The 12831-nt window shown below is 36.9% G+C and overlaps 1 protein-coding gene across 3 annotated transcripts in view; it reads left to right on the top strand.

The window, feature by feature from the left end:
- The first annotated feature begins 869 nt into the window (after positions 1-869).
- Positions 870-12831, top strand: part of LOC111063421 (galectin-9) — a 33779-nt gene continuing 21817 nt past the window's right edge. For all 3 annotated transcript variants that reach the window (XM_039425816.1, XM_039425814.1, XM_039425815.1), the window contains exons 1-2: positions 870-1114; positions 12656-12744. In XM_039425816.1, coding sequence (XP_039281750.1) covers positions 1091-1114; positions 12656-12744 — 113 coding nt within the window. In that variant the 5' untranslated portion in view covers positions 870-1090. The remainder of the gene's footprint in view (positions 1115-12655; positions 12745-12831) is intronic.

Below are 12831 nucleotides of genomic sequence, written 5' to 3'. Positions count from 1 at the left end.
TAATTTTTTTTTGGAAAGCAATACTTTCCTTACCTATGGTAATAGGGCAAGGAAAGTAAAAATCAGACTATAGAATTATTCATCATAAATCAGCTGACAAGTGATTACACAGATGTATTTGTATAAGGTCTATAGTTTCAATCAAAGACCTTGAAGAGGTATGCATCTTTAAGCTGGGTTTACACCAAAGTTATTAACAAAATGGTTATAACTTAATCCTTATAGATTGTATTAGATTGAACGGAAGTTGACAAACACATATGTTCATCATGTGTATGATAAGTTATGTTCTATATAATATAATCTGAAAGGATTGAGTTATTAAAATTTTTTAAATAAATTTGGTCTGATAGTAGCTTTAAGGTCTTTGGTTTCAATATTTTGTTTTGCAGTCATGGTATTACTGTATTATGTGTGTCCATCAGTATCAATATTATCACATTCGAAAAAACTAACTTAATAGGTGATTAAAAATAATTGAATGAACTAAATATTGCTGAAGAAATTATAATATTTTTGAATGAAAAAAATTAATTTTCATTAGATGTAAAGATTATTACGGAACTGGATGAATATTATATAAATTCTGGAATAGAAATATATACTATTCATTGTTCAAATTAACATAAATATAATTAAATTATGGAATACAAATTCAAACGTGAACTGATTTTGTTAACATTAAAAACAGTTGACATCAGGGATCAGGTACTTGTGGATGAGAATACTGCGTGAGATCTACTGTTTACAGAGCTACTAGTTAGACATTAATATCGTTTAGAATAATTATTCTCAGTTTGTCGTCGACCCACTGTAGATTCTGACATATGTGGGTAGTCGACCCACTTTTGAACATTTCGATTTGACATTTTTGATTTTATCAGCTATTGTCTAGATTTTAGGTTAAGTTGATTACAGATATTTATAAACTTCAATTGCAATGTATAATAATTAGGCCTTTTATGTTTTAGAGTAAATATTGAAAAATGTATATACTTTATTAACAAAAAGAATTTAAAAGTCATTCCTCTGTGATAGAAATCAATTAATATTATTTATAGCAGTATGTAAATGTTACAAGTTCATTGAAATGAGTCATAACATTCACAATCCCGTAAGTATAATAATTTTTGAATAGCATCAAATGTCCCAATTTTAAATTCAACTCAAGATTTCTTGCTTTCAAATAGAAGGTTTCTATTGTTTATAAGCAGCAAGACACCAAAATTAAACATTTATAAGTTATATAAATAGTAAAGAAGGTCAAGACAAATTAAAAATGTATTTATCTAACATTATTGAAAGAATTTAAAACTTTTATAAAATTGTTAGATTCTTGCGGTATTTGCTGGTTTTCTAGTAGCTGATCTTGTAGACTAATATGCAGGTAAAATTAAACTGCATAAGACAAAAATGAAAACATTGGATTGCTACAGTAGTGAAGCTTTAACCATAAAACAGCAGGAGTCTCTTATTAGTATGAGAAAAAATCCTTTATGGATCAATATGAGAGGATGGTCAAGTGCCAATGCTGAGTTGATAGACCTCTGTACAGAAACCCAACTTGATATGCCTCCGATGGGCAGGGCATGTGCAGAAGCCTCAAGGCCCTCAAGCAAGAGTGTCAAGGAAAGTCTTCGTAAGATAAAAACTTGTTGGAAGTTCAAGAGAGCAATCAGAGAGTAGGGGGACTCAAATCAAATTTATCTGCAAAAAGTTACATTACAAATAGACAGAATGCAACAATGCACAATATATGAATAGTACCTATTAGTATATACCAGTAATACGCTATTATAATATTCTTAGAAAAATTATAATTTAGATTGAAATGATTGTACATATAATATTATTCACATTGTTTGCAGAAGTCAATCATGATTTTTTTATATTGAGGCTGAAATAGCATAAGTAAGAACTTGTGTGCTAGCCAATATTCATGTTTGAATAAGAATAAGAATTTTATTAGCCATTAATATTTACAAGAAATACATTTTCAGGTAAATATAAACTATAAATTGCTTAATGGTAACAATAACACAGCAATATATAGAACTCTAGCTACAAAACTTCACTCCACTCAATATAAAAAAAATCATTTAGGCTACAGTATATATGTAGATATTTGTTACCTTCGTATATATAAACAGTGGAACTAATTACCAGTTAGAGAGAAGTAAATATAAATTAAATTTCTTTTTGTGTAGTTGAAAAGTTGATATTGTGCTATTCATATTGAATGAAAAAGACTAAGAAATTGTCAAAAACCCATGGATTTATTGATATTGTTAATCTCAGATAAACTCAGAGAGTTTACTGGTGTAATAACCGAAACCGGTCTTTCTAAGTATCAATAAATCTGTGTTTTTTTGACATTTTCTTAGTTTTTTTCATTCAATATAAATTTAATTGAAATTGAAGATCTAAGTTGAGTCAACAAATCCAGTTAAATTGGAAGAATAATATCATATCAAATGAAGCTGAAAAATGGAGTTTAAAGTGAGGTGGCCAATGGCAGGTGGTTAGGATATTAAATTTTTAATAATGAGATTTTATTCCTAAATCAAAATAAATAGGAATGTAGTGTAGTTGAAGAGAGAGAGAAAAGATATTTGATATTTATTAAATACATCTTACATTGCCAGGTCTTACAAGACCTGTGGCAAACACTTTTAAAATTAAACAAAAAAACACTTCTAAATCAATTAAATACAATAATGGTATAATATACCTTATTCATATTTAACTCATGAAAATAATTAAATAATGAAATGAATTAAATGGGCAGAATTTACAGGGTAGTGGAAGGTATGAATGGTACGTACAAGTGGGAGGATATTTAGGCTAGGTGAGGCATTAAGGATGTAGAATATCGAGGATTATGGATATAAAAGGAACCCAGATTTTCGCTGGGTTCTACCACTCTAGCACTTTGGGTTGTTAGGACGCTAGGACTGCTATTGTAGATCGGCAGCATCTCGGCCAAACTAGTTAGTTAAATAAGATTGATGGAAGAAAGATTAAAGAAAATAGAATTAATAGAAATAATAATGAATGGAACGCAGAAAAATAAAATGAACATTAGGACAAACAGGACGATAGCTTAGTCACCATCAATTAAATATTTGAACAGATTCCTTTTGAAGCAAGCCAATGAATTGTATTGGATCAGGTGGTACGGCAGAGAGTTGCATGCTCGACAGGTGGATGTGAGGAAAGATGAGTTGAAAATAGCTGTTTGATGAAGTGGTATTTGGAGTGTGAGGTGATGAGACCTAGTGCCACAATTGGATTGGATGTCAGCGAGGAGTGAGAAGGAGTCTCGAATATAGCCAAGACCATCACTTCTCACAATTAGCTTGTAAGTTGAGACGAGAAGGAAATACTTTCTGCGCTTGAGCCACCCCAGCTCCTTAAATAAAGGACTGTTGTGGTCATAACGCTTAGCGTCAAAAATAAAACTGACAGCATAATTCAGTGATCTTTTTAGTCTATTATTCTGTTCAGCAGTTAGCTCAATGTAAGCCAAGCAACAGTAATCCAGCAAAGACTGTATCAGTGCTCTCACCAATAAGACTCTTATGCTCAAGGAAGGAAGTTGTTGAGTCTGTAAAACTGGTGCATTCCTGAAAAAACATGACTGCACACATGAGTAGTCTGATCTTTCCAGCTAAGACTTTGATTGAGGAGAACACCCAGGATTTTGAGGCACTTTGAGTAAACTATTTGCACATCACTAATCACAATAGCAGGAAGTGTCTGTAGATCAATACGGTTGAGAAGTCTAGGGAAGCCATGGATAGATCTTGTGGTGTTTGTATGATTGAGGGTAGGGAAGCCATGGATAGCTCTTGTGGTGTTTGTATGATTGAGGGTAGGGAAGCCATGGATAGCTCTTGTGGTGTTTGTATGATTGAGGGTAGGGAAGCCATGGATAGCTCTTGTGGTGTTTGTATGATTGAGGGTAGGGAAGCCATGGATAGCTCTTGTGGTGTTTGTATGATTGAGGGTGGGGAAGCCATGGATAGCTCTTCTGGTGTTTGTATGATTGAGGGTAGGGAAGCCATGGATAGCTCTTGTGGTGTTTGTACAAGGTGGGGCAGTCAAACCGCACGATTTAACAAAGCCAGTGTAGTAGAGGAGGTGTATGGTGGGGGAAGTAGCAGTGATCGGAATGTTCTAGACGTTTTGAAGTTAGTAACCATGGAGAAGTGGACCGGTGAACAGCGCGGCTTCATTGTTACAGCATATTTAGAAAATGGCCGAAGTTTCATTCGTGCACAACGCGAGTTCCCCCTAAATTTTCATCTTGCACCTCGTGCGCCTGTTCCAAGCAGGAAAGCCATTTCTGTTTGGACTAACAATTACAGCAGACTGTAATTGGACTGTTTGGATTTCCATTTCTGTTTGGACTTTACAGCGGGTAAAACAACAGTAACAAGGGGTGGTAGTGTAAGAACTGTTAGAGCGCCCGAGAATGTGGAAGCTGTACGTGAATCGTTTACAAGAAGTCCACGAAGATCTGCCAGGCGCCATAGCATTGCTCTTGGACTTTCAACTCGCACCGTAAGACAAATTTTACATGATGACTTACATTTACATCCGTATAAAATTCAAATTGTGCATGCTTTCAATCCTACAGACTATCCTATTCGTGTTGGCTTTTGTGAGCAGATGTTACAGTTATTTGAAGACAACCCACTACTTAACCCCATAACTTATGGATGAGCGATGAGGCTCATTTCCATCTAATTGGAAACGTAAACAAACAAAATTTTCGGTATTGGGCTGTTCTTAATCCTCAAGAGCTTCATGAAAGGCCACTCCATTCGCCCAAAGTGACTGTTTGGTGTGCGATGTCTACGAATGGAATAATTGGCCCATATTTTTTTGAGGATGACAACGGCCACGCCGTTACAGTAACATCAGCTCGCTATGTTCAAATGCTGAACAACTTCCTCATTCCTGAACTTCGACTATTTCATGTGAATGAGGGCACTCATTTTCAACAAGATGGAGCAACTAGCCATACGGCAAGAGTATCAATGGATCTTATGAGAAATCTTTTTCTGAACCACTTGATCAGTAGGAATGGGGATATTCAGTGGCCTCCTCGATCACCCGATCTAAGCTCGTGTGATTTCTTTTTATGGGGATACCTCACGTCAAAAGTTCTAGAGACTCGTCCAGCAACAATACAGGACTTAAAAATGCGGATTACACAAGAAATTCGTGCAATAACACCACAGGTGCTACGACGTGTTAGTGAGGATTTCAGTTCAAGACTTAGACAATGTGTGCAAAATGATGGTCTCCACCTTACTGGAGTAATATTCAAAAAGTAACAATTTTTCTGTTTATAACAAAAATTTCCATTTGTGTTCTAACTATTTGTTGAAATATATTACTTAAAAATATTTTCTGTGTAAGTTATTTTAATACCTAAAATAGTGCTGTTTGACTGCCCCACCTTGTATGATTGAGGGTAGGGAAGCCATGGATAGCTCTTGTGGTGTTTGTATGATTGAGGGTAGGGAAGCCATGGATAGCTCTTGTGGTGTTTGTATGATTGAGGGTAGGGAAGCCATGGATAGCTCTTGTGGTGTTTGTATGATTGAGGGTAGGGAAGCCATGGATAGCTCTTGCGGTGTTTGTATGATTGAGGGTAGGGAAGCCATGGATAGCTCTTGTGGTGTTTGTATGATTGAGGGTAGGGAAGCCATGGATAGCTCTTCTGGTGTTTGTATGATTGAGGGTAGGGAAGCCATGGATAGCTCTTGTGGTGTTTGTATGATTGAGGGTAGGGAAGCCATGGATAGCTCTTGTGGTGTTTGTATGATTGAGGGTGGGGAAGCCATGGATAGCTCTTCTGGTGTTTGTATGATTGAGGGTAGGGAAGCCATGGATAGCTCTTGTGGTGTTTGTACAAGGTGGGGCAGTCAAACCGCACGATTTAACAAAGCCAGTGTAGTAGAGGAGGTGTATGGTGGGGGAAGTAGCAGTGATCGGAATGTTCTAGACGTTTTGAAGTTAGTAACCATGGAGAAGTGGACCGGTGAACAGCGCGGCTTCATTGTTACAGCATATTTAGAAAATGGCCGAAGTTTCATTCGTGCACAACGCGAGTTCCCCCTAAATTTTCATCTTGCACCTCGTGCGCCTGTTCCAAGCAGGAAAGCCATTTCTGTTTGGACTAACAATTACAGCAGACTGTAATTGGACTGTTTGGATTTCCATTTCTGTTTGGACTTTACAGCGGGTAAAACAACAGTAACAAGGGGTGGTAGTGTAAGAACTGTTAGAGCGCCCGAGAATGTGGAAGCTGTACGTGAATCGTTTACAAGAAGTCCACGAAGATCTGCCAGGCGCCATAGCATTGCTCTTGGACTTTCAACTCGCACCATAAGACAAATTTACATGATGACTTACATTTACATCCGTATAAAATTCAAATTGTGCATGCTTTCAATCCTACAGACTATCCTATTCGTGTTGGCTTTTGTGAGCAGATGTTACAGTTATTTGAAGACAACCCACTACTTAACCCCATAACTTATGGATGAGCGATGAGGCTCATTTCCATCTAATTGGAAACGTAAACAAACAAAATTTTCGGTATTGGGCTGTTCTTAATCCTCAAGAGCTTCATGAAAGGCCACTCCATTCGCCCAAAGTGACTGTTTGGTGTGCGATGTCTACGAATGGAATAATTGGCCCATATTTTTTTGAGGATGACAACGGCCACGCCGTTACAGTAACATCAGCTCGCTATGTTCAAATGCTGAACAACTTCCTCATTCCTGAACTTCGACTATTTCATGTGAATGAGGGCACTCATTTTCAACAAGATGGAGCAACTAGCCATACGGCAAGAGTATCAATGGATCTTATGAGAAATCTTTTTCTGAACCACTTGATCAGTAGGAATGGGGATATTCAGTGGCCTCCTCGATCACCCGATCTAAGCTCGTGTGATTTCTTTTTATGGGGATACCTCACGTCAAAAGTTCTAGAGACTCGTCCAGCAACAATACAGGACTTAAAAATGCGGATTACACAAGAAATTCGTGCAATAACACCACAGGTGCTACGACGTGTTAGTGAGGATTTCAGTTCAAGACTTAGACAATGTGTGCAAAATGATGGTCTCCACCTTACTGGAGTAATATTCAAAAAGTAACAATTTTTCTGTTTATAACAAAAATTTCCATTTGTGTTCTAACTATTTGTTGAATATATTACTTAAAAATATTTTCTGTGTAAGTTATTTTAATACCTAAAATAGTGCTGTTTGACTGCCCCACCTTGTATGATTGAGGGTAGGGAAGCCATGGATAGCTCTTGTGGTGTTGTATGATTGAGGGTAGGGAAGCCATGGATAGCTCTTGTGGTGTTTGTATGATTGAGGGTAGGGAAGCCATGGATAGCTCTTGTGGTGTTGTATGATTGAGGTAGGGAAGCCATGGATAGCTCTTGCGGTGTTTGTATGATTGAGGGTAGGGAAGCCATGGATAGCTCTTGTGGTGTTTGTATGATTGAGGTAGGGAAGCCATGGATAGCTCTTCTGGTGTTTGTATGATTGAGGGTAGGGAAGCCATGGATAGCTCTTGTGGTGTTTGTATGATTGAGGGTAGGGAAGCCATGGATAGCTATTGTGGTGTTTGTATGATTGAGGGTAGGGAAGCCATGGATAGCTCTTGTGGTGTTTGTATGATTGAGGGTGGGGAAGCCATGGATAGCTCTTGTGGTGTTTGTATGATTGAGGGTAGGGAAGCCATGGATAGCTATTGTGGTGTTTGTATGATTGAGGGTAGGGAAGCCATGGATAGCTCTTGTGGTGTTTGTATGATTGAGGGTAGGGAATACATGGATAGCTCTTGTGGTGTTTGTATGATTGCGGTGGGCAAGCTCATGAGCATCAGCCCAAAGAAGAAGTGAGGAGACATTTGCATTAATATTGTTTATGCAATCTGCAATGACGTCAACAGATGAGTGGCAATAAATAATAAGGTAATCTGCAAAGATTGATTGATTAATTGCCTTTATTAGGGTGGAGTTAGGACTCCTGGTCCTCTCTACCACACAACCCTTTACAATGAGAAAAAATTACATACATAGATTACACAATAGTTAAAAAAAATAATTGATTACATATTATGTAATAAGATTACATAAGATTAATAATAGAAATAAATAAAATTCTGAATAAGAATACAATCACTTTTCACTTATAATATAAGAGAATCTTAAACTCAATTTATTAATACAATTATTGGAAAACAATATTATTTTAATAGAATATTTCACGTGATAAATCCTATAAGAGAACCTATAAGAAATTATGATGATCTAAATAAGTTGCCATTCACTCACACACGCACACAAAACACCCTAAAAATAAAGATTTCACAAAGTATACTAATTATCAGAGAACAACATAACATAAGATAAAAATCTATAGTTGCATAAGATAGTAAAAAGGACCAAAATTCAGGTAGATTGATAATGTAAATAGAACAATAAAAATAAAACTCGACTCAAGCCTAATCCGCGCCGCCAGATCCCAGCCAATTCAATACTGCCACACCAAACAGAGCTCGACTGCCAATACTCTTCACCGTTGGAGGCAACAGATTCCAGATCCGGCAAGCTGATACTGTACATGAAATGATTTGTTGTACATGGATGTTTGGATGTTCTATGGTTTGGAATAACTAATAGTTGGGAGCCCTGCCTAGTACCTCTCACACTACGATCCCCAATAAAAACAAGTTTATTAACCAAATAACCTGGGGTTTTTAAATGTAATAGGTCATGAAGCAGCATCAGAATGTGATACTCCCTCATATGTTTGAGCTTTGGCACATGTAGTTGCTGGAAAAAATGGGTGATATCCGATATGATCATTTCTTCCAAGATTGCAGATGAACCGGATGCAATAATTATTAGCCCTCTGCAGTCGCTCAGACAAGGCCACAGTCATGTCATTGATCACAATGTCACCGTAAGAGAAGTGTGGGAAAATCAATGACTTAACCAGCATCACCTTCACATGAAATGTTATGAAGTCACTGACCTTATTAAGTGAGTGGATACCAGCAAATACCTTATTACAGGTGCTGTTGATTTGTTTCGTCCAGTCAAGTGTTTTGTCTATCGTCAGTCCCAGATTTGTAACAAAGTCACTGTAATTCAAATTTTTGTCATTTATTTTGATGTACGGTCCATTATCAACGTTGAAATCTCGGCGAGTCATGAGTTTAGTGCAACCAATAATTATTGCCTTGGATTTCGTTTCGTTAATTCTTAGTCCATGTTTCACAGTCCAGTCTGTAAGAGTCTCAAGATTTATATTGTCTAATAGTTCACACAATATTGTGATTCATATTGTCAACTGTAGTAGTAAAGTCGTTCAAGTTAAAGTGGATGTACAATTGCAGGTCATCGGCATGAAGGTGCTGTTTGGAGAATCTGAAGATATTGGTTACATCATTAATATATATACTGAACAAGAGAGGCCCAAGTATAGACCCCTGGGGAACGCCCCTCTCTACAATTTTATAGCCACATGAGAACCCATTGTATTTCACAGATTGACACCTGTTGCTCAGGTAGGAACTGAACCAATCCACTACATGAGTGGAGAACCCCAAATTCCTCTGTTTTTTCAACAGGAGAGGCTGGTAGACGCAATCGAAAGCTTTACTGAAATCTATCAGCACTAGCAGAGTAGCCTGTCTTCCATCCATCGCCCCACGAATATCCTCAGTCACACAAAGCAATGCAGTGGTGGTACTGTGGCCTTTCTTAAAACCAGATTGAAAATCACTTAAAGAGTTTTTCATTGTAAGATAATTATTAATCTGCAATGACGTCAACAGATGAGTGGCAATAAATAATAAGGTAATCTGCAAAGATTGATTGATTAATTGCCTTTATTAGGGTGGAGTTAGGACTCCTGGTCCTCTCTACCACACAACCCTTTACAATGAGAAAAAATTACATACATAGATTACACAATAGTTAAAAAAATAATTGATTACATATTATGTAATAAGATTACATAAGATTAATAATAGAAATAAATAAAATTCTGAATAAGAATACAATCACTTTTCACTTATAATATAAGAGAATCTTAAACTCAATTTATTAATACAATTATTGGAAAACAATATTATTTTAATAGAATATTTCACGTGATAAATCCTATAAGAGAACCTATAAGAAATTATGATGATCTAAATAAGTTGCCATTCACTCACACACGCACACAAAACACCCTAAAAATAAAGATTTCACAAAGTATACTAATTATCAGAGAACAACATAACATAAGATAAAAATCTATAGTTGCATAAGATAGTAAAAAGGACCAAAATTCAGGTAGATTGATAATGTAAATAGAACAATAAAAATAAAACTCGACTCAAGCCTAATCCGCGCCGCCAGATCCCAGCCAATTCAATACTGCCACACCAAACAGAGCTCGACTGCCAATACTCTTCACCGTTGGAGGCAACAGATTCCAGATCCGGCAAGCTGATACTGTACATGAAATGATTTGTTGTACATGGATGTTTGGATGTTCTATGGTTTGGAATAACTAATAGTTGGGAGCCCTGCCTAGTACCTCTCACACTACGATCCCCAATAAAAACAAGTTTATTAACCAAATAACCTGGGGTTTTTAAATGTAATAGGTCATGAAGCAGCATCAGAATGTGATACTCCCTCATATGTTTGAGCTTTGGCACATGTAGTTGCTGGAAAAAATGGGTGATATCCGATATGATCATTTCTTCCAAGATTGCAGATGAACCGGATGCAATAATTATTAGCCCTCTGCAGTCGCTCAGACAAGGCCACAGTCATGTCATTGATCACAATGTCACCGTAAGAGAAGTGTGGGAAAATCAATGACTTAACCAGCATCACCTTCACATGAAATGTTATGAAGTCACTGACCTTATTAAGTGAGTGGATACCAGCAAATACCTTATTACAGGTGCTGTTGATTTGTTTCGTCCAGTCAAGTGTTTTGTCTATCGTCAGTCCCAGATTTGTAACAAAGTCACTGTAATTCAAATTTTTGTCATTTATTTTGATGTACGGTCCATTATCAACGTTGAAATCTCGGCGAGTCATGAGTTTAGTGCAACCAATAATTATTGCCTTGGATTTCGTTTCGTTAATTCTTAGTCCATGTTTCACAGTCCAGTCTGTAAGAGTCTCAAGATTTATATTGTCTAATAGTTCACACAATATTGTGATTCATATTGTCAACTGTAGTAGTAAAGTCGTTCAAGTTAAAGTGGATGTACAATTGCAGGTCATCGGCATGAAGGTGCTGTTTGGAGAATCTGAAGATATTGGTTACATCATTAATATATATACTGAACAAGAGAGGCCCAAGTATAGACCCCTGGGGAACGCCCCTCTCTACAATTTTATAGCCACATGAGAACCCATTGTATTTCACAGATTGACACCTGTTGCTCAGGTAGGAACTGAACCAATCCACTACATGAGTGGAGAACCCCAAATTCCTCTGTTTTTTCAACAGGAGAGGCTGGTAGACGCAATCGAAAGCTTTACTGAAATCTATCAGCACTAGCAGAGTAGCCTGTCTTCCATCCATCGCCCCACGAATATCCTCAGTCACACAAAGCAATGCAGTGGTGGTACTGTGGCCTTTCTTAAAACCAGATTGAAAATCACTTAAAGAGTTTTTCATTGTAAGATAATTATTAACCTGCTGATGTACTACCCTCTCTAAACCCTTAGAAAGGGGTGAGAGAATATTTATGGGCCTGAAGTCGGAATGGGGTCAAAGAGGTGGAATGAACAGTTTTAAAGACTAATGATGCATTATTAATGAATATTGAAAAGAGCAATGGCCCCAGGACCGAACCCTGTGGTACACCCCGCGACACTGGATACCATGCTGACATACTTCCAACATTATCAATAACAGCTTGGAAGCGACCCAATAGCTATGATGAGAACCAGGCAACAACTAAATCAGATAGGTGACATTGATGCTTCAGAAAAGCAATGGATGAGAGACCTTGTCAAACGCTTTGCTGAAATCGAACTGCACAAGGTCTGTGACCTGCCATTTGCCAATGGCCAATCGCATGTCATCAGAGAGAGAGAGAGAGAAAACTGCCAGATTAAATTTCTTGAAATGTACATACTACTCTAGTCGATACTACATAGTAAAAAAATTATTAAAATTGTAAGCATACGCATAGAATGAATAGGCTGAATGTTGGTAGCATTGACAGCAGGTGTTCATAAATTTCCGCACTGTGTTCACCGCTATTTTTATACACGCTTTCAACAGACTATTGGTTTGGCTGGAGCGCAAGGCTTCTCTTATCCCAGTCACGCCAAAAATACTGTTTAAAATATTATTGTTTTGCATTTTTTATGTTTTTTGGCAATAAATATATATTTTTATTTATTCACTTGGACAAATTGCTTAAGCATCCCACAACTGCAAGTATAAACTGAGCCCAAGCTACTTCTATGCTTTTTCAATCCGATTTATTCTTGGAAATGAAGATTCTGAATCTTCACCCCTGCTTTCTTTAGAATAAAAATGTTTATATTATGAATTTTTATATTTTCTATATTATTTTGGTTACAGATTGTCCCTTATATAGGTCCAATTGCTGGTCCCCTTTCACCCGGAGGAACGATTACAATTAGAGGAAATATTTTTCCCAATTGCAATAGGTAAGTAAAGTTTTTAGACTGAGTTGAACTATTTGAATTCAAATTACATTATCACCACATCACCAGATTTAGCTTCAAGTCGATCTT

This window comes from Nilaparvata lugens, chromosome 4 (genome assembly GCF_014356525.2).
Source record: "Nilaparvata lugens isolate BPH chromosome 4, ASM1435652v1, whole genome shotgun sequence".
NCBI lineage: Eukaryota > Metazoa > Arthropoda > Insecta > Hemiptera > Delphacidae > Nilaparvata > Nilaparvata lugens.
This window is presented reverse-complemented; position numbering and strand designations above follow the sequence as displayed.